At 39.0% G+C, this 21,597-nt stretch overlaps 1 protein-coding gene across 1 annotated transcript in view; it reads left to right on the top strand.

The window, feature by feature from the left end:
• Positions 1-5,884: 5,884 nt before the first annotated feature.
• Positions 5,885-21,597, top strand: part of DPY19L1 (dpy-19 like C-mannosyltransferase 1) — a 45,460-nt gene continuing 29,747 nt past the window's right edge. The window contains exons 1-7 of the mRNA XM_062509761.1: positions 5,885-6,176; positions 7,150-7,218; positions 12,287-12,311; positions 12,830-12,917; positions 13,527-13,664; positions 18,458-18,578; positions 20,096-20,189. Of these exons, the coding sequence (XP_062365745.1) occupies positions 5,885-6,176; positions 7,150-7,218; positions 12,287-12,311; positions 12,830-12,917; positions 13,527-13,664; positions 18,458-18,578; positions 20,096-20,189 (827 nt within the window). The remainder of the gene's footprint in view (positions 6,177-7,149; positions 7,219-12,286; positions 12,312-12,829; positions 12,918-13,526; positions 13,665-18,457; positions 18,579-20,095; positions 20,190-21,597) is intronic.

The raw sequence follows: 21,597 nt of genomic DNA, 5'->3' as shown, positions 1-21,597 counted from the left end.
TCAAAAAGCAAGGAGGGGTTGGACTGAGAGATGGTGTAAAGGCATGATCCTACAAATTTACACAGGAACAAACTGAAGAAAAGAGATTAATTCCATCAAGATGCTTGACACTGTGGCATATCTTAATGTTTTGTGAACAGAGTCTTTAAAGCCTGAGTTGGGTGCTATTCTTAACGAAGTTTAAGAATGTATAATGAAGTATTTAGGAGCATGCTCTGACACAATTGTCAAAAAGTTGAAAAGGTGAGGAAGGAAATGAGAAGATGCAACTATTATTTTTGGTCACCAACAGGACTCAAAGTACTGTTTTCAAAATTTTCTGTGTAAAATTTCTATCACATTTTTACTTTTGCATGGGTATAGATTAAAGGGTTTGTAGCCTCGGCATCTTTTTTTTCCCCCCCTCAGCTTTATAAGGTACCTAGGAAAAAGACCAGATTTACCAAGAAAGGATGCCCTGCAGCCCTCAAAGTGACTGTGTTAGTCACCTCAGTTTGTCATAAAGAATTCACCCTTTCTCAGTCACATACAGTAAGCAAACAGCATTTCCAAACTGCAACTTTGTTTGCTGTTGAAGGGGTGTTTGATGTGTAGGATTTTCTTGCTTTCAGTCTTGTCTGCCATGATGCTCAGTTTGCCAGAGGTACTTTCTATCACTATCTTAATGTGCCTCTTCTCTACCTCCAGTACCCAGGGCAGCAAAGTACATTCTGGAATCCCCACTGAAATGAAAATAAGGTTAAGCAAAGTGTGAAACAGAAATAAACTTACTAACATCTGAACAGGCAAGCTTGGACCCTGCTGCTGTTTCTGATGCCACTGTTTGTATTTCACAATGGTCCACAAGCTTCTCTTGCCAAAACAGATTTGCCAGTAAATCTCCACCGATGCAGATATACTGACTTCAATATGGCAACATATTTCAAGAGCCCCACCGTTTCTCACATCTGGCTGCTCTGCCAGCTGTTCACTGAAAAGCTATTCTGTGAGCACTTCCAGATCATTGTTTTTTTTCCTGTTTCTAAGTCCATTGCTGGCCTTCCTGTATTTCCACCATAAGTGGTGTCTATATTCTCAATCTCACACAGGGAACATCTGCCATGAAATATAGTAGTGGCTCAGCCCATGTTCATATGGTTCTGTTCTGTTGTTATCACTTAGCTTCTGCTTGTTGCTGCAAGCTGTTTCCTCCGTGCAAATACTTGCATCTTTTGGCAGCTGCTACCTAGAGACACAGCAGATAAACGCCAACTCCATAAAAAAATAAGAAAAAACACCGTGGCTAGTAAATTAGGTTAGGGGAAGCTGGATCTATCACTTCTGCTTGTAAATATTGAATTCTGTGGTCCTTGGATAACTTACTCTATAATTTGTTCCTCCAAATAGAAGCATAGTGAGATGCAGTTGCTGTGGCTGTGAATCATGGCATCTATGCCAAATTATCATGATTACTCACAGTGTCCAAATGCCATGCAAGGAGAATGTAGCATGTACAGCAAGAGATCTTAATTTTAAAATCTGCAAGGAGATTATGTCATGCAGAGGAGTTAAAAGCCCTCAGAACAGTGAAGAACTACAGAAACCTTCCAGGCCTCAGCTGGGAGGAAATGATCACACTCCATGCCTTAAGAAGGGGCATTGCCACATCTCCCCAGTCAGCTGCTCAATAGGGCCTATGCTGCTGCAGCAAGGAAAGAAGAGTAACTGGAAATATGCTAGAACTACTTTAAAGTTTCTAAATGTAGCCTAAATTTCTTTCCTGAAGTCATAGTATTTAGTGGTCCTTTTTTTTAAAACTTTTTTTTTTTTCAGAGCTACAGGGAAGCACTTAAGGTAGCATGAATATATGGTACTGGAAACTGAAAGCAAAGAAAGAAGAAAAACTCTGGTGGAGATTAATTAGGTTTTCTGAGTCACTAATGTTCTTCAGTGTTATTCTGGCAGCAGGAAGTTTGAGACTTATAATCAACATTATAAAAACAAAGGAAGTAATTTCTGTGTCAAAGATAGAAGGGCTTTCAGGACCTCTCATTCAAAATATGTGTTTTTTTGTTTCTTTTGTTGTTGTTGACAGGGTAGGCAAGCTAGGTGAGTTGTTCTTATTTGTTTCTAGTAGAAACAAGGTTTTGCTTGTATGGGCAGTTAGCCATACAGACACAGATAATCCAGTTCTACATGTTTTTTTATATATACAAAAGTTAAAATGCAACCGCAACTTTAAAAGTGAGAGAAGATATATATGAGCTCACATGTATGAGTAGAGATCCAATTACTAACCTAACAGGAGCATACATTCCCCTCCTCAGAATAGAGGTAATATATGTTTAAAGATGTTAGCTCAAGAAGGAATATTTGTATCCTGCAGAAAGTGAACTGGTCCCACACAGCTATTAAATAGGACAAAGTACATACTACAATAGTTTGCCATCACATTCTGCTGTTTTTGTTTTTCCCTAGCAAATTCCTCCATGTACAAGCTCCAGTGTCAATCCTGCATCTTCTGCCTTATGAGACTCTTGTCTTCTGCACTTACATTCAACCTGGTCCTCACAGGAAGAGATTCTAACTATTTCTGTTTCCATAAAGATCCTTCTGTGAGTAAGAATTTGTCTGCTCAGTGACTGAAGCTCAAGTAGTATAAATAATGAGTAAAGTCAGTTATGACCATATGGCATGGAGCTCAAAACGTTCTAATGTCCCAGTTAGTTACCCGAGTCTCTCTGAGCTCCATATTGCTGCAGCTCTCTTGCCATCAGCATTCAAAGTGACTCATTTAATGCTAGGTTGAGTACGTTAACCATGCAGCAGTCACACAACGGTTTTCTGAAGAAACATACTTTCTAGAACATGCCTTCATTGCATGCTAACCTTGGATTAAATGAACCAAGGAAAAGGAGCCTGAAGCTCCTTAACTTGCTACAATGCAGTCCTGCTATTATTAAGTCTGCTGCTGAATGTGTGAAAGTGTGGGGGATCAACACAAACTTCACAGCAAAGCCCTGTGGTAGGTGGAAATGGCAGCCTTGTCACAAAATCTGCAGAATATGCTCTGAGGCAGTGCCACTGGAACAAAGCAGAGCAGTACAAGAATCATTACAGACTTGAAAAAAGGAATCTCTACAGGCATCCTTATTCAGATCACCTTGAAGGTGGCTGAAGAGACAGGAGTTGGTAAGAAACTAGAAAGTGAAGGTCTCACTTGAGGCAAGGGAAAAAGAGAGAACTGGTGTCAAGAAACAATACAGAAGATGAGGATGAGTGGGGGAGAGGAAAGCAAGCTCTTGACTGTTCAGTAATGAGGTGTGCCTGTCCAGTGTCCCAAGAAACGAATACTGTTAGAGAATATATAGGAACTGCTAAGTCCAATGTGTTTCACTAGCAGGGTCTTATTCCTGAGGACTGTGAATAATTTCCACTGACAGTGTGTCACAACCATTATCCAGCTGAGATTGCTGATATCTGTCAGTGATTTGGAAATACTAATAGGCAGTCCAGTGATCATAGAAAATGTGTGAGAAAAGAGAGAGAGAAGATCAAGCAGAAAGAGAAATACTGTGTTCCAGAACATGCCTTGTCCTGGGACTGCAGAAAACTGTGGAACAATATCTTAAGGATTTTGCTTTTCCTTCAGAGAAGAAGTTAGGACAATCTGCTTAAGATGACGTCTCTCCTATGTACTTGTGTATTTCCTTCAGCACCCTTGAGAGTTTAGAAAAATAAAATTTATTTTCAGAGATACATTTATTTCCTTCCCTTCCTTTTTTGTTATAAACAGAAACGTATGTGCTCATTTATTGGAATCACTCATTTTGCTGTGATGTGCAGGTTTAGTAATGAGCTATACTGTCTGAAACATGATGCTGGATATTAAACATAGCACCACAGATTGTGGGACTTTTCTGAAAAGCAGGTGAGGAAAATAGTATGTAGTCTTCAAGCACTTGAAGAGTGTTCCTTTTATGCTTTTTTTTTATATTTAGTATGTAATAAGCACAGATAAATGTTTCTTGCAATATGAAACTGCCACACATAATTCATGTTGGAAGAAGAGCCTGGGTACTCAGGAGAGCAGCTGTCTTATATGAAAAATTATATTTCTTCCTTGGTTGCTTTTTAAGATCACTGTAATACATGTCCTTTGCAGTTATCTCCCCAAAACAGCTAGTGGTAGAAGGGTGATTCTCCCCCAGCAAGGAAAGAAATATGGGGCCAAGAGAACTTGTTGACACACAGGATTTCTGTCAGTCCCATAGGCTGGTTTGTTTAGTACCACTTTTATCTTTACAGACTTATTGAGATGTTAATGGCCTTACTACTACCACAAAGACAGCAAAAGCCATTCTGTTCTTATACTTCCATTGCCTCAGTAGCTGAATCTGAACAAAAATTACTTTCCTGTGCTAACAATGCGACAGTTATATATCTGTTAAATATATTTTTAAATGCTTTGTACAGTATTTGCCACATTAGGCTCACACCTTGTGTTTCACAGGATAGGATTCATAAAGATAATTAGGAAAAGGAGATGGACATAAAGAGGTTGTAAATGTTTTAGAAGAAACCTACATATGTTATGTCAGAGGAAAAAAGTGGAAAGGCCGGGAAAAGCAAACAGTTGCATGGAAAACTCAAACATAGAAAACTTGGGAGCAGAAACAGAAAACGAAGAGTGCAGGGGGATAAAGAAAAGGCCAAAGATAGCAATGAGGAAGGCAAGGAATAGGTAGAGTCAAGAAAGATAAAGATAAGAAGCCAGGTAGGAAGGAGTGAAATTGATCTGTTTGGAGAAGTTGCAGTTACTAAAGAGGTTATACTCTGCTATATTTCATCAACACGATCAAAAAGTGGTAATTAATATATTTTTATCAGATGAGCAGCTGCCTGAGCACTGTTCTGTGCTGAGTAGGAGAGCACAAGGAGGAGGAACAGTGGCTTTGCTGTAGCTGGGTCTTGTTCCAAAGTTGCTGTTTATTCACTGCTCTTCAAAGAGGAGCAGGAGGTTCAGGGATTGCTACTGAGAGCTCCTGAAGATAACTGCTTTGGAAAAGTCATGAAACATCTCATGTCTCAAGGGTCCACGTTACAGAATTTATGTGCAATGGGGCCTTTTAACCTCTGAACCCAAAGCAAGGGTTTGGCTGGATCTGCAGGGTGCTCGTGAGCAAAGATGCTGCATTACAAAGGCAAACCCACAATAAAAGCCCAGAACAAGGAGTAGGAGAAGGAAGAGGGGTGTTTTCTGTGGTGAGGAAGCCCTGTAGGACATAGCAACAACACAGACGTCTTATGGGAGTTAAAATTTTGGGAATTTGGGCGGTGGGAGAGGTGACGGTTTCTTCTGGGGTGGACTCAGTTTAAGCAGTCCTGTTACAAAGCCGAACGGCACAGGACAGGGAAAGGCAACTGAGCGAAACACCAAGACGTGCCGGAGGACGAGGCCGCCGCAGCACGGAGGACACGGCAAGCCCGCCCGTACAGGGACCGGAGGACGAACCTCGACCCTCCGTCAAAAGGGAGATCGAACGAGTGAGCGCACGAGCGCAGCCACCACCGCCGCCTCCATCCCCCCTCCTCGCAGGGCTCTGGGGCGGTGCGTCCGTGAGCGGCGAGGCGGAGCGGGGGGACGCGGAAGCCGCTCACCGCCCCGCCGGCAGCACCGCCTCGCCGGCAGCACCGCCCCCGCCCTCACGTGTCCAGCCGGGCGGAGCGGGCAGCAGCGGCAGAGCGAGGACAGACCGCCCCCTCGCCCCGTTACTACGAGCCTGCCGGCTGCGGCTCCGCCCCGTGGCCTCCGGGCCCTGCCAGAGGGTGGGGGAACCTTCTCGCAGAGCAGCGCCCTCCTCGGCTCGGCTCGGCTCCCAGCCCCGGCGGGGACTATGAGGAGATGGTCGTCCCGAGCAGAGGCAGGAACAAAGAGTCGCCGCCGCTCAAGCCCGGGCAGCAGCATCAGCAGCAGTCACCGGGCGCCAGCCCCAGCCGCAGCCGCCGGCCGCACTCGCCCGGCCGGCAGGGCTCCGGCGGGGCCCGCACCATGCGGAAGGGAGGCGGCGGCCGGCGGGGTGCCAGAGGCGACCCTCGGGGACCCTACCGGGAGGGTCTCGCGACGGACGGGGAGCGGGACGCGCTGGGCCGCGGTCCCCTCAGTCTCCTGCGCGTATGCGGAGACCGGTTCCGAGGTGAGGTTCCTGCCCCGAACCCTGCCCCAACCCGCTCCTTCTGCCCCCTCTGGGATGGGAGCCAACCCTTCCGCCTGGGGTAAGTGCAGTGGGGCTGAGTACCGCTTCCCGTCCCTCTTTCCGGCAAGTGGCGGTGTCCTGGCCCCATGGCACGGGGTGGCTGTTGCCGGGGAAGGGAACGCCGGGACGGCTTTCCCTGGGAAGCGGCGATCGGGATGCGGCAGGCGGGAAGGTCCCTCCCTCAGGAGGAAAGGAGGAAGCGAGGCGGCGGGCGGTGTCTGGCGCTGCTTGGGGCAGCGGCGGCGAGGTCGCGCTCCCTCTATGTTCGGGGCCTGTGCTCTAGCCTGTCACAGCGCGGGGACGGTAAAGAGAGGGAAGAGCTGACAAAATTCACACAGGGCTCGGCGAGAAACGGGGACGAGGGAAAAGGAAAGGGCTTCAAGGAAACCACTTCATCATCCTTTGGGGGAGAAGTGGGGAAACGTGCTGTTTGTGTAACTAACTCGTGTTACAACAGCCTGTTTGGGGTGTTGACTGTCGCATCTTGCGGTGCTGGCATGACCAGCGTATTTCTGCTGGAAAGCATGATGGGTTGTGTATTCTTTAGAAGTCTGACTTTCTGTTTGAGCAAATTTGCCAGTAACATAGCTATGTAGAAATTCCCTTTTGACAAGTTATTCTGTAAAAGTTACTTAAGAAATTAAAAACCTGATGATTTATATAGTCACCTTAGTAGTCTATCTGTGATGTTTAAAGTTTTTATGTATAGTCATGAACTTGCTGTATGAAGTTTCTTTCATACTTTTTGAGGTCTAGTCAAGATTTTTAATAAAATGTTGATAAATAAAAATAATAAATAAAACTAACAATTTAATAAAATAATAAACAATAAAACTAATGTTGCAGAGTTCACATTTCCTTTTATAGACGCTGTGCTTAAGTGATGCTTAAGGTGCTTCTGTTCTTTTGGCAGTATTTGTTGTCGATAGAAAGACCTTCATCACAAAAGCTGATAGCAAGATATGGCTTACGTTCCTTCTGGGTAAGTAGAAGGACTAAAACTGGGGTGAAGGGAAGTACTGATCTTTTTTACCTTGCTTTCTCCGGAATTGTAAGTTGTGTCAAAATATATTTGGAAATACAGCTTGGAAAAAGCTAAAAAAACATAGCTGATGTTGAAAATGGAAGGAAGTAACTTCCTACCTGGTAACTTCTGTAAAGCTGTTACTGTAGCAGTTGATGTGGTATCGCAACGTTTGTAGGAAAAAAAAAATCCGGATATTTATGGATTTGTCCTATCCAGTCATTAATTTCTAGGAAAAAAATAATGGAAAGGCAGCAGCTCTCATTAAGTAATGTAATCACAACAACTTGTTTAGGAAGATGGGTGGAAGTATGTACAGTTGTAGAGGGATGTAAATTTGGATGTTACTATGTTTGGGAATATTTTTTGTGTAAATAATGGCTAATGACCAAAGTCTTGAAAAAAACACCTGAAGTATTTGCAAAGAGATGCATTCCTAAAATTAACAAATGTTAAGTAATAGCATATTTGTCAGATCCACCATTAGATAAATACCCTTAAAGTTATTTTAGTGAAGACTGTCAGGATATTCCAAAGATGTTGGTACTGTTAATCATATCACCAGTAGTCCTGGTTCCCAGAGGGAGTTTCTTCAGTTTGATAAATTACATTGCAATGTAGTAGCAGGGAAACGGCCCTTAGCTTACAAACTAATTAATGATTGAAGTGTTCCTGAATTGCTTTCCTTGCATCTGTTTATTCAGCATTTCCTAGACTTGTAGTTACTTAAATGACATAGAAATGCTAAAATGATGGTCAGAATTGAAAAATGCTTTCCTCTGATTGAAATTTGACAGCAGACTAGGGAGAGACCTTTATAATTTCTGGAATTTGAATTTGTCTGTGAATCTCAGATAACCTATTAAGTATTTCTGGGAGGTTTCTTTTCAATTGGAGTAAAACCTTAATAGCAAAGTATGTACTAGTGTACCGTATTTGGAGTAGTAAATAATGTACTTATACTAAATATGAAAAAATGAGTTTTGATTAAGTTTAGTTGCATTTGAATTTTTGTTGTTGCTTTGGTTAACATTTCAGGCCCATATATTAAAAACAGAGGCTCACACAGCTGGAGCTAGTTTAATTATGGGGTATGAATGTTTCTCTTGCACATTATCTCCAATTCATGTGAAGCAGTAAAGTTGTAAGACTTTCAAGGATATTCTTATGCAACTTCACCCTTTTATGTTGTTCGAGTTTTTTTTTCATAATAACCATTGACTTGAAGCCTTATTCCTGAGGACATCCGTATTACCTTACCCAGAATCTCAAAAGGCAACGAAGTAGTCAAGTGCTTGCAGGTTCCTCATTGTTCCCAGTTCTGCTGGAAACAGAATCTCTTACCTAGTCACTTTGTGGATATTTGCAAAATGTGAATCATTTTATTACACCCTTTACATCCTAATGGATTATAGTGTCTCAGGATTTGTTGCTCTCTTGGTAAATAAAGCCAAAGAATGGCCGTGTTCTTCAGTATTTAGTTTCCAGAATTAGAATCTTTTTTGTATGCCATTCATACTGCTTTTCTTAGAATAACACACAGGCGAATATAGGAAATCTATCAGATTTTACATAATAGCCCTAGTCTGCAAAAATGTTACTGTATGCTTTGCTTTTAGGGCTTCTTAGGCTGGTTGAGAAAATGGGATCTACAAGTTCAAGTACATAGTAGCTGTGTAAGTTTCTATAGCATCAGGGCTATAGTATTCCCTTCCTGTCCCTTCTTTCATTCCCTGTCCAGTAAGGACATTAATGAGATCAAAGGCTGGTAATTTAACAGAGCTGAGCTGCATGTTTTCCATCAGAAACTGGCTTAATGCAGTCTGTTGAAAAATGCAGATTGGGACTTAGAGTGAAAGTCTAAGAATTAAGCCCATTGTCTCTTGAAATACGAGTAATTAACATTAATTGCTGTGTGATTATGAAAGGTCTTTCACTTTGTACTTATAATAGAATGATACTGTGAAAATATGTATGAAGTTCTCCAAAATAACTGTGAATGTATTTACCCTTACTGCATTGACTTTCTATAAAACATTTACTGATGGGAAGAATCAGATTTAAAGACATTATTTTCTTTATGAAATAAGTGTTATGTCTGGTTGTGAAATGTAATTTCCATAATAATAGATAATTTATTTGCATCAATAAAACACTGCATATTTGCCGTATTTGGAACCACATGAATTTGAGATAATGAAAGTACTGGTAACTAATATGCATTGGACTTTACTGTATATTCTTACCTAACATGTGATCTGTTATAAAATTGTTATTTTTTATAGCTGGTGTGTGTGTATAAGTGAATGTATTTCAACATCTAATCTTACTGGGAATCTTGGGAATGTTGTTGAGAAATGAAATAATGCCTTGTTAACTTGTGTAACTATTACTCAATAAGCAATAACTAAGAAAGGTATGGGCTGCTCTGTTTCTTTCCATACAGTTGCTGAAAAACATGTTTTTTATATGGAATGTGGTTTGCTGCATTGCTGAAAACCTAATCTGCTTACCTGGAATTCCATATCATATCAATACCTGCTCTTCTGAAAAAGATATTTGCAGCTTTCCATGGGAATTAATGTAAATGTCCTTAGTATAAAAATAACCCCTGAAGCTCCTGAACCTTTCCTAAAATGTTAAGTTCTGCTCACACCAATTTTGGTGATTTTTTTTTTCTTCTAAAAAGTATATAAAAAGGTGAAGTTTTAAGTGAAAGATTGAGGTCTTCATTTTCTAACTGGAACCCAGGCTTGTCTTTGAAAAACCTACTTCAGTGATGGAAGTGGAGCTGTAAAACTCTGAGGGAAGCTTCAGTGTAGTATAGTACCACCTCACCTGCTGTGCAAAGTGTTAAGCATGAGGTAAATGTTGTTAATTGTACCAGCAGCTAGTTTAGCATTTTTTTGTAGGTAATTTTTTGTGTTTTTCTTTCTTTGTGGTGATAATTTGTTTTGTTTTGCTGTGGGGTTTTTTAAATTTTATTTTTATTTTTTGTCTTACCCAGCTTCACCTTGGATCTCCTTGCATACAAAATTTAAATTTTAAAATTTGGTCATAATGCAACACACTACTGTTAGGAACCTTGTTGTGACCATGATAATAAGTACTGTCAGCAGCAGCAGCACTTCCAGGCTCTGTGTTGGAGGAATATGTGGAATATATATATGAAATACACTTCATGCCTTAGTACATATACCCAATATATGTATATTAAGTCCACTCCCATTTTACATAAATTTAGTGGGTTTGCAAAGGTGTTATTCTTTCTCTTATCCCTGCTGCTTTCCAGAAACAGACAACCCTAGTCTTGTAACATCCAGCCTGAACAAATGTACATTCAGTAACTCTCAGACTATGTTCTGCATCAGCATGCAGGCATTGCTGTGTGTTTTACCAATGTCCAAGCAACGTGACTCAATCCACATCTTCAGAGAGGCAACAACAGTGTCCAGGTGCCAAAACGAGGGAAGGTGCGTGCCAGTTGTCACCCTGGAGAGGGACATGGTGCTTAGCACCTTTCTGGCCACAGCTGGGTCTAAGCAGGGAGGGTGGTTGTCCTCTCCACTTTCTCTCTGATCCATTCAGCTTATATGAATAAAAGGGTTCTTCATTAACCGTAAGGATTTTCATGGATTAAATACAACTAGTCTGCTAGATCTTTCTTTGGCAGAAAGCCTAGAGGACAACCGAGACACCTCCAGTCTAGGAGGAGCGCTGTGGTCCCTTTAAATGCCTTCCTATTATTCTCACCCATGCAGGCTTTGCCTCCATGGTAAGCTGCATTTGTTTTTAGCACTGCCCAAGTGAAATGGAGTGGCTCCTGCTCTCTCTGGATCTTGTCATGCTCAGGAGGTCAGAGACCTAGACTGTTAACCCACTGCTTTATCAGCATTTGTCTCTTCCATTTGTCCCTTGTATTACCTCCTGTGTTCTGTGCCTACGTGGCAGCAGTGCAGATAGTCTTCAGATGGGACCTATTTATGTGCAGAGTCTATAACTTTTAGTGATTTCAGTCTCAATTAGATTTGTGTTGGCTGTTGTAGTTCATTTGGATTTCTCATATTTACAGCACAGTGTGCTCTGTAAGTTAAAATTTATGGGTCCATTAGGAAAGAAGACAAACAAACATGACAAGCAAAGGCCACTTTGTGCAGGCTAGTCTAACACAGGAATTCACTAAATCATCATTTAAGGCATGAGGTTTTGAACTCACAAGTTCTCTAGTTCATAGCTCAACTTGAAACTTCTAACTTGTGCACCTCTGAGCAAAATAATTACCTAGATGATGTTGGTAGTGTTCATTCTTCCTTTTTCATCATAATGCTGTGTCACCTGTATCACACCAAGAAGCGTGAAAGCCTCAGGAGTCCAGCTGCTGCTGGATCTGCTTTAGAAGCTTTTTGACTAAGCTAATGTGCTTTCACCTTAGAGCTTGAAATTTTGGTCTGTAGTGTTTCCATGAGTTAGCAGATTTTGAAGAAGCTGCCAGACAATCAATACATCAGGAGGTACAGGAGATGGCTGCAGGAGACAGCAGGCTGCAGAGTGACCTTAAGCCCTTTCAGGCCACCAGGTCCTGCCTGTTGGTTATACTTGCTTTGACCTAGCAGTGCTCCTTGTAGTGTGCTTCAGGCCTTTTAGCATGAGTTAGTGAAAATCTGAGCAAGAGTTGAGTAAACAGTCACAGTAGGCATCATAAAAATGCTAAAAATATTTATGCTTATTAAAAAAAATACTTGTAATTCAGATTTGTTGTTGAGAACTGAAATGTGTGCATTAGATAGGTCAGCTTGAGTGATGCAAGATGTAGGTGGAAATGTTGCCTAGTGCTGAATACCACAGAAAATTTTCAAAGACCTATCTGTTGAGGTTAATTCAGATGTTCCTATTCTTCTGTTTTCTGGGGTCTTGAGTACCTTCTGTGCATCTCTGAAGTAGTTTTGCAATTACAGCAGTGAACATGATTTCATGTTCAGTAATTTAAATATTTGAGTAACTTTTGCACCTTTTGTTTGCTTTACAGCTGTTCTTGCAGGAGTCCTACATTGGTAAGGTTAAATTTATTGCTTCAGAGTAATATGATATTTTAAAATAATAAAAATATAATTTTTAGTTCTTTTTAGAGAAGGTATTGGGGTAATTTATATTTAGAACTTTCCTCTCAAGACTAAATTGTCTGTGAGCTAAATAATTCTGTTCTTGTGAAGCTGACATGAGAGGTTGCTTAAGCCTGTTCAGAGAAGCGTGAAGCCTGCTTTTCAGGTGAAAAATTGCTGCTTAATCCTGAAGTGTCTGCACTTAAAATACATTACAGTTTTATATATAATATATAGTGTTATAGTATTATTACTAATCCCATAATAGAATTTAATAAATACTCCATGTTCATACATTTTCAATTTAAAATTATCTGAATAGATGAGGATATTGGCATAATATATGAGTAAACTACAATAGCAGTTTGTAAGTAAACTTTGGGTATTCATTGAATGTTCTTTGGTATCTGTGGCTTAGTACATATTCTAAACCTCTTTATTCCATTTTAATTGTTACTATTTTTTGGCAGGTATCACATAACAACTCTGTTTGAAAATGACCGTCACTTTTCTCACCTGTCAACACTAGAAAGAGAAATGGCTTTTCGCACGGAAATGGTTAGATTATGTTTGAGTGTTTGGAAAACTTCTGTCTGTAATCTGACCATGGGCTTTCCAAACTTTCTTAATACAGACTGCATAAATATACATACTGATCTCTTACAACTACTGTGTGTTACACTTTTGCATGCAGGGTATTTGTGTGACTTGCAGCTGTTCCCTATGAATGTATCACTTCACAGTTCATTTAAAATATAATCTAAAAGTGTGGTTCTGGAGGACCCAAAATACGAAACTGCAAGTACCTTGTACCTTGTTTTTAGTTCTAGTCTTCTTATGCAGCCTTTTTTTCTAAATATTTTGTCAATATTTGGCATGCATACACATACACACACACACCCCTTTTGTCTGCTTTTATTTTGAGATTTGTGAAACGTCCAAATGAGAGATTGCCATGTATGCTATGAAACAAAGTGGAAGGAAACCCACGTTGCTTGTTTCAGTGGCAGTAATAGAAGAGATTTGAAAAACTGGGGTAGTCATCTTCAGTAAGCCTGTCCTGTTTGTTACGTTACAAAATTTGTTTTAAAATGAAGCTTGTATGTAGTGGTTCCTGAAGCAGAAGTGACATCTCTAATTGTAAATAATAAATCTGTTCTCCTGTAGGGTCTTTATTATTCCTACTTCAAGATCATTACTGAAGCACCATCATTTTGGAATGGAGTACGCGCAATTATGAATGACAGACTAACTGAATATCCTTTAGTGATTAACACCTTACAAAGATTCAATCTTTACCCAGAGGTGAGCTATGTTTTAAATATAATACCTTCTGCAACTCCTTGGTTGTTTTAGCTTTGACAACAAATTTTTAAGAAACGTTACTCTGGAAAATGTGGTTGTAAAGATACAGAGACTAATGAAGTGTTGCTTAATACTGTGTTTCAATTCCAGATTTCAAATGTCTATGTTAATTCATACATTGTGATCAATTTCCGAGCTTCAAGTATTTTCAATCAAGAGTGAAAGCTTTCTACATTTTAGTATTTTGTGCCCAAAAGTTCCAGACCAATTCTGTGTTTCTTACCTTTTTTTGTTCTTTTTCCTGAAAGCAAGTGGGTTGCTGACATTATGTACTTCAGGAAATAAGATATATGAAGTTTCAGCAGTATGTGAAAATAATGACTGCAGTGATGCAGGTTGCAAGAGGTTATTTAGTTTTCCATTTTGTGTAGGACACAGAAACTGACAGAACTAAGCATTTCACAGTTCCCAGTGGCTGTGAAATCCTTGAGTGGTAATAGTTTCTTTAGATGTTGCAGAGGAAATTCCTCTGTGGAGGACTGACTGCTGTTGTTTTGTGCATACTTAATGCTGGACTTGTTACCTGGTTAGATCACATTTCTACTCTGCTTTGTTTTTCAGTAAAAAGAACATGTGTTTAAAGTAATGTTGAGGTTTCTGTCTCTTAAGATTTTGCCAGCGTGTCTCAAACATTTTGCAAAAGGAAGATTTCTTTGGTTAATGTACATTGCTGTAATTTCATGTGTCAGCAGCAGTTTATTTTTATGAGAACCAACTAATGAGTGTGATTGTTGGGTACTAGCTTTTATACTCGTTCTCTGCTCTGTTGGAACAGATCTGCTTTCAGGAGCTGTATGTGTAAGAGTTCTTGGTGTGCATGTATTTGTATAAGTTGCATGTAGTGGTTTCATTTGCTTCTTAAGTCCTTGCTTGGAATAGCTAAGTGCTATATAGATTAGCACTTTTTGTTGCTCTCTCACTTATTTAGGGTTTGCTTGGCATTTTTTTCCTAACTCCAGAGGGATTGCAGTTCAGTTCTAGAAATGTCCCATTGTGAAAGATCATTTGAATACTAGAGAGTTATCTTCCTTTAGCTGATAAAGATTTATTGACTTCAGTTATAGTCTTACTTTCAAAAATCAAAGATTACTGGTCAAATGAACTTGTACTTAAAGACTCATCAGTATCATCCTGAAGGATGACTAAGTAAATTAGATTATGAAATCAAAACAAGAACAATTGTCTTGTACCGGCTTGCAAGAATTTGTGATAAGTTATGAACTCATTTATCTTTTCTGTGCCTGTGGGGGCATGCAAAGCAAATAGTCAGCTCTTCTCCTTTGTCATTTACTGCTTAATGTCTAGCCTTCCTATATTTAGTGCTTTGGGGTTTTTTTTAGTGTATTTCTTGAGTACTCTTGTTTCCACATAACTATTTATAAAACTGTCAATAGGTGCAACTTGACATTTGAAATACATGGTCCAAATTTATTGAATTTTCTTATTATTATGATGGAGCTGGGTGGTGATGTTTGTGTATTTCTTTGTTGGCAATAAAATTTTTCCTTCAGATGCTCACTATCCAGTCATGCTTCCTGAAAGTGTTTAATCTCCTGTTTGATATTTTGGGATCTTTCCAGCTCTTTCATCCCATTAGTAGCACTAAAGCTGAATTTTAATAAAATATTTGTTTAGTGGATATTAAAATTAAATTCATCAAAACCAATCTGGAAATCCCATTGCTAAATAGATGTTAAATAAATTAAGATAAACAGAACAATTCACTTGCTTGTACAGCCAGTACTAGCATTAAAAACTTTAAAAAAAGGAAAAAAAAAGGGTCTGTAGCATCAGACATCATTTATGTAAATTATACATATAAGCAGTAAAAAAACTATTGAAAGCAATAAGGTACTCCTTGCAGCTGTACAATGTTATAATCCAAATAAAGTTATTTACCAATTATCTGCTCCATAGTCAGGTTGTTCTTGTAATTGTGGTGTTTTCATTTCTGATGAAAAATGGGAGAGAGATGATTTCTGCGGTGGAGAGATAATGTTTTAAGTTTGCTCTCTCAGTGTTCATTGTTATGGAACAGTTGATATTTCTGTGTGTAGTGGTGATAATGAAAATGTGTGTTGCAAAGATCCATGCAGTTGGCTTTAAAGTGCACATTCAAAGACAGCTAGTGGAAGGGCTTGACTTTTCTACATGTTCTTTTACAGCAAAGGACTGGCCTTGTCCACAGAGCTCTTCTGGGTCTGAAAGCTAGGCTTTTGTTTTCTGGATTCTGTGTTTACTGCCTATCTGACAGAGAACAGTAGAAATTCCAGAAACATCACTGTGCTCCAACTGACCTAGAAATTTTGTACTGCTTACTGATTTGCTTCCATTTTTATGCCCGTGTTAACTGTTTCATGTAAAATAGCTTTTGGCAAAAAAAAAAAAGTTGTTTTTTTTTTTACATGAAGTACCTTGCCTGATACAAGTGAATACTCCCTAAAAAGGTAAAATCTGCAGCAGACACAGGCACCTGTGGCATTAACAGGTTAAATGGCTAACGTGATGAATTAATAATTGGTTTGGGTTTTTTTTGGCGCAACACTGATTTAGCAGGAATGCTTTATATGCTTGGGTAATGTCACCTTCAGGGCTGGTGATGCAAATATGCCATACAGATATCCCTAACAAAGCACAGTCAGGTAATAGGAAAGACACTGATTTGGTTCTCCATCCCTATTGATGTCTGTCTGGAGATGGGGCAGGTGTCTGGTTCATGTATGCACACATGCACTGCCAGAAGCGCTAAGGCACAGATGTTTAGAAAGCTTCCAGGAATTCAGGATACTGTACTTTTTAAGGTACAATGTTGAGGTATGGAGTCTTGGTCTAGAAAGATGTAGTCATATTTTAAATATACAGGATTTCTGTTGTGAGGGTGTGAAGGCCACAGATGAAGTGAACCTTGATGATTGGAGCCTTGGTATTAAAAATTAATGAGTTTTAGAGTCCCAGTTGAGGTTGGACAGGCTGTCTGAAGGTTTTCTAGTCTCAACAGTGCTCAACCAGGGTGAAGTAGAGCAGGTTGCTCCAGGTCTTCTCCAGTTTCAATTTGAATATACTCCATCTATGTGCGGGTTGCTAGTGTTTGACCACTCCCAAATTAAAAAAGTTTTTTTCCTGTGTAGAAGTGGAATTTCCAGTATTTGAATTTTTGCTCAATTGTCTCATCTCCTACCAGCCAAAAAGAGTCTCTCAGTCATCTTTATTCTGTGTCTTTCTTGTCTTGGACAGCCCAGAACTGGGCTCAGCACTGCAAATACAGTCTTAGCAGTGCTGAGTAGAGGGGAAGAGTCTTCTCTCTTGTCCTGGTGACATACAGCTGATGATATATTTGTCTTTTTTTCATCAAAGGCTTGTTACTGGCTCAAGTATAAATTGTCTACCAGGACTCACAGGTCCTTTTCTGCAAAACTGCTGTCTAGGTGGTCAGCTTCCAACTTTACTAGTGCATGGTGGTGTTCATCCCCAGTGCAGGACTTTGCATTTCCCCATTGGGAAGATTCCTGTTGGCCCATTTCATCAGGAATGTCAGATTCCTGATGTCCCTCCAAATGACAACACAAGGATCAGTCACTCCTTCCAGTGTTTATCCTGCAGACTTGCTGAAGATGTTCCCTTGTGCAATCATCTAGTCTTAACATGTAGAGCAGATTGGTACTAGATTAAAAAAATATCCACAGCTGTCTCTTTATCTATCAAGACAGTCATCCCAGAAGGTTATAAAGCTGGGCAGGTATGATTTCAACTTTGTAAATCCATGCTGATTGCTTCAAATCACTTTTTTGTCCTTTATATATATGGAAGTGGTTTCCAGGAGGATTTACTCCATCACGTTCTCACATGTTGTCTGTTTTTCCTTCTTACCCTTCTTGAAGTGACATAAAGAGTTGTATTAATTGTATGGGGAATGAGAAGAGAGAATTATCTTTCTTATACATGTTCTCTGTGGCACAGGACAGAGGCAGCTAATACTGCAGTGGTGAAAGATATTGTAAGTCTGGGAACCTCTGGATTATAACTTTAAAAGCAGCTCAACTGGAATGGCCACATTACTCAGTTATGAACTCTGTAAAGTCAGTTATATCCTGACAGAGTAGCTCGGTAATGTTACTAACTAATGACTTTTCTGTGAGGTGAGTTGTCATTTTTGCTGTGTGTAGAGTACTGATGTTTTCTCTGTCAAGTGTTGAGATTTAATTGAGTTGTTACAAGAACAACCTTTGCATGGAAAATGGAAATGCTTTCTTACATTGTATCTGGAAGCCCTTTGTAATACATGCTTAAAATTAACCTATCAAAATTTAACAGACTAAAAATCCTGAATATTTGGTCTACTAATATGCTTGCGAGGTGGAAAAAAATTAATTGTCTTGAACAGGTTAAATTTGGTCAGCTGTGCTCTGTCAACAACATCTGTGATTTTAATATCTGATAAATGAAAATACTCAAATGAGGAACCTTCCAGACAATATGTAGGGATTTTTTTTCTGAATGTAGCAGTTTGATGCATGAGATTATCTCTGTTATAAAGCAGCTAAATACCAACAGGCATAATTTTAGTCTGTTGACTAAATGATGAACACTTGGTCTGTTAAATGCCTCTAGGAAATTGTCATCAAAAGTGCTAAGTTGCTAAAATAAATTCTGAGTTTGAAAATGATCCTGGATGAGGGCCAGCTGTTATGAGAGGTTACTTTGAGCAGAAACTTCTAATCCTGTTTTCCCTCTAGGTGGTCCTTGCCAGCTGGTACCGCATATATACCACGATTATGGATTTCCTTGGTGTACCAACAAAGATGTGTTGGACTGTAAACAGAGGAAAAGGGCTTAGTCCTGTTGAAAGCTGTGAAGGTAGATGCTGGTTTATTGTGGTTTCTCCTTGGAACCATACAATTGTGGCTTTATGTATTTCAGAAATAAGTATTCCTGTGTTACCAAGGGTGAAAAATGTGGGTTTTGCTTTTTAGCTAAGTCCTCCTGCCTAGATTGAATTCCTGTCCTGGACTTCAAAACTTCACAGTTACAGTCTGAGCCTTCGTAATACTTCGTAATACAAAGAATAAGATGTCCTAAATGTAATTGGAAACCTACTGTACATTATTTTTTTAACTTCTGAAGTATCCCAAATACATCCTAAGTTCCTACATTTCAATATTTCCTCCTTCTATTTTGGATATTTTTGAGAACTCTTACTTAGTAATGCTGCTGAGAAAAGCCCTCTTCCTCTTATGAGCTACCATTCAGCATAAGAGTTTCAAACTCACACCTTGATTTTAACACCAAAGCAAGGACACTGCCACTTCCCCCCCACGCACATTTGAAATACTGGTCAAGTAAGTATTAAACAATAAAAGTACCTACCAAGAAGCTCATTTGAGGTGTTCTACCATCAGTTCAAGCTGAATAATTGGGGATAGTTTGTGAAGTTGTTTCATTGTATCATTTAGAATGCCTTTGTGTGATGACAGAGTACTAGTTTTCCTTTGTACAAAGGCTGTAAGAACTTTGGAGCTTGAATGGTTCACTTTCTCTAATTTTGTAAGAAGCAATAAACAGTGTACAACCTTTCATTCCTGTTTTTTGCAAAAAACAAAACCAACAGAAGCACTGGCTATTCAGACTACTCTGTTTGGTGAGCGTACCATCATCTTACTTTAGAAACCTGTCTTGCTGTATTTTCAGCAGTGGGAAATAATCAGTTCTGCATATGAAACTATGAAGTTTTCCTGACATTCAGTTTAATGAATAAGGCTTTTTATGCTGTATTGCTGAAATTATTAGAGCCAGGAGGGTGTAAAGAAATACTGGGAAAGAGAATAAGAGCGGAAGAGTGAGCGCAGAAGTGTCTGTTAATGAATAAATTGAAAGACTTGCACTACTGGAAAATACCTTGGCTTATAATGAAACAAAGCAAAGAACATTGTGTGTATGTTTAAAGATGGATTTACTCCTGCAAGAGATGGAAAGTGAGAGTCTAGGATTAACAAACCTGTTCTAAAAAGCTCTATGAAGTCAAAATGTAGTCTAGAGAATATTCTTAGCAGTACTTCTACGTTCTAAACCTCACAGGTTTCTCTGTGCAGTTAATGCATCCCTCTTGGCTTATTCTGTCACTGACTGCCCCAATGTTATGTCTACTCCTATTCTTCCTGTTTTCTTTCAAAGCAATGGTTTCCTGATTGAATCTTCACAGTAGTCATAATGATACCTACTTTTTTTGTCTTTTTCTGTAGAAGCACTCAGATATTATACTGATAGTTTATATATAATATAGATACATTAAGGTAGTATACTGATTGTATGGTTCTTTATAACCAGTATGGCCTTTCTTCTATATTTGACAACATATATTAACTGTTTTTTGTTAGGGTTGGGAGACCCTGCTTCCTTTTATGTTGCTGTGATTTTTCTGTTGAATGGATTCATGATGTCACTGTTCTTCATATATGGTACATACCTCAGGTAAGGCGGTTGAGACTGGGCTATTTAGTTGGTATAAGCTGTCAGATTTAGAAAAAAATTGAAAAAGTGAACGTAAAGATATTTTTATGGTATATTGATTATTTGTCTCTATAGCAGTGGTCCTTTTTTTTCCATCTGTGTTGTCACTAAAAAATTACTGAAGTAGAGAATCTTTTTGCTGAAAATAATAATGCTGAAAAAAATTGTGGAAAATGTCATTGAGGTGGTATCTCATTGATACCACCTGATTCTGAATAAAACTAGATGCTCTATATGTTTTAAACAGCTTTTGACATAATTCTGCTCTCAAAATTATCACTGTAACTTATTTTTACACGCAAGTTGAATGACACGTACTTTTAACCAAGATTGGGATTTTCCAAGTGCTTTGCTTCAAGTCATATTTACATGTATTTTGATTTTAACTTAACTAAGAAGGCAAAATAGTTTTGACATAATGCATTCTTTTGGACAAATTGTTTACACTTCCCTTTTTCTGTAAATTTGTGTTTTCAGTATCCTTATATTTCAGGAGCTGCAATACACTTTCATATAAAAATAGATTCCACATTCAGCAGAAAAGCAGAGTGGAATTATGTTTTCTGTTTACATCTGTTTTCATGTGTAGGCTTTGCTAAAAAGTGCAGCTTTTTTTTGTAGCTATATTTTCATCTGAGATATGTGATTAGTTTTCCTCCTCATTAATTTTCTGGCTTCATTGTCATGAGTTTTCTTCTTTTTCTCACTCAAGCATGTGATGATAGTTAAAATAAGGAATAGCCCAGGACACACAGTGTCAGTAAAAATAGGAAGTTGCCTAGTGTATGTTTTAAGGAAGCAGGTAACTTTGAATATTTGTGTCATTAACTTGTAATATTTCTCATAAGGGAGTTATACAGAAATTCACATTTTATATATGAATGTCACTGGACAATCATTGAGCTCTTTATTTCTCACTACTTTATTTAGGAAGCATAGACCTTGAATTTTGTTTCTGGTTTGGGGTATTTTTTGGCAAATTTTTATTTCTAGGGATAACATTTTTAATGTTAAGCACCTTCTTTTTGTCATTTTGCATTTTAGTGCTGAAGCTTTTTGAATTTATGGGATGTAAGGTTGAGTTTTATGTACAAGAATGCACAATACATGGAGACAGTTTTAGCACTCAGTTTCTTTACTCCTCAGATTTTGTACCCAGAACCTACTGTTTCTGTTTGAATTGTATATTAGTGATGGGTGAAGGATCTGGGAGGATTTGAAGGTGTTTCTTTGGTTGGCTTTTTTTATTTTGTGGGGGGTTTGATTTTTGTTGTTGTTTGGTTTGGGTTTGTTTTTTTTAAAGAATCTTAACATCTGCTGCTTTTTAGTACCAAAAATGGAATCATCTGTTATTCAGAGTAGTCGTGAA

The sequence above is a fragment of the Cinclus cinclus genome, chromosome 1 (assembly GCF_963662255.1).
Source record: "Cinclus cinclus chromosome 1, bCinCin1.1, whole genome shotgun sequence".
Classification (NCBI taxonomy): Eukaryota; Metazoa; Chordata; class Aves; order Passeriformes; family Cinclidae; genus Cinclus; species Cinclus cinclus.
This window is presented reverse-complemented; position numbering and strand designations above follow the sequence as displayed.